General features: G+C 78.1%; 1 protein-coding gene across 1 annotated transcript in view; it reads left to right on the forward strand.

Moving 5' to 3' along the window:
- Positions 1–88: 88 nt before the first annotated feature.
- The window catches only part of LMAN2L (lectin, mannose-binding 2-like), an 8553-nt gene continuing 8431 nt past the window's right edge, over positions 89–210 (forward strand). The window contains exon 1 of the mRNA XM_010563020.1: positions 89–201. Within this exon, the coding sequence (XP_010561322.1) occupies positions 89–201 (113 nt within the window). The remainder of the gene's footprint in view (positions 202–210) is intronic.

The following is a 210-nucleotide window of genomic DNA, read 5'->3' on the forward strand; positions in this document are numbered from 1 at the left end:
GAACCTCCTTCCCCCCCCCCCCCCCCCCCCCCCCCGCCTCTCGGTTGACAGACAGGCCGCGCGGCCAACCGGCCCGCGGTAAGGCGTGATGGGGACGGCCAATGGGCGGGCGAGGCGGGTCTGGAGCGCGGTCGGCGGAGGGAAGATGGCGGCGGCGGGCTGGTGGCGGGCCGGGCTGGTGCTGCTGGCGGTGGCCTTGGGGTTGGGCGG

Source organism: Haliaeetus leucocephalus, unplaced genomic scaffold (assembly GCF_000737465.1).
Source record: "Haliaeetus leucocephalus isolate CR32 unplaced genomic scaffold, Haliaeetus_leucocephalus-4.0 Scaffold162, whole genome shotgun sequence".
Lineage (NCBI taxonomy): Eukaryota > Metazoa > Chordata > Aves > Accipitriformes > Accipitridae > Haliaeetus > Haliaeetus leucocephalus.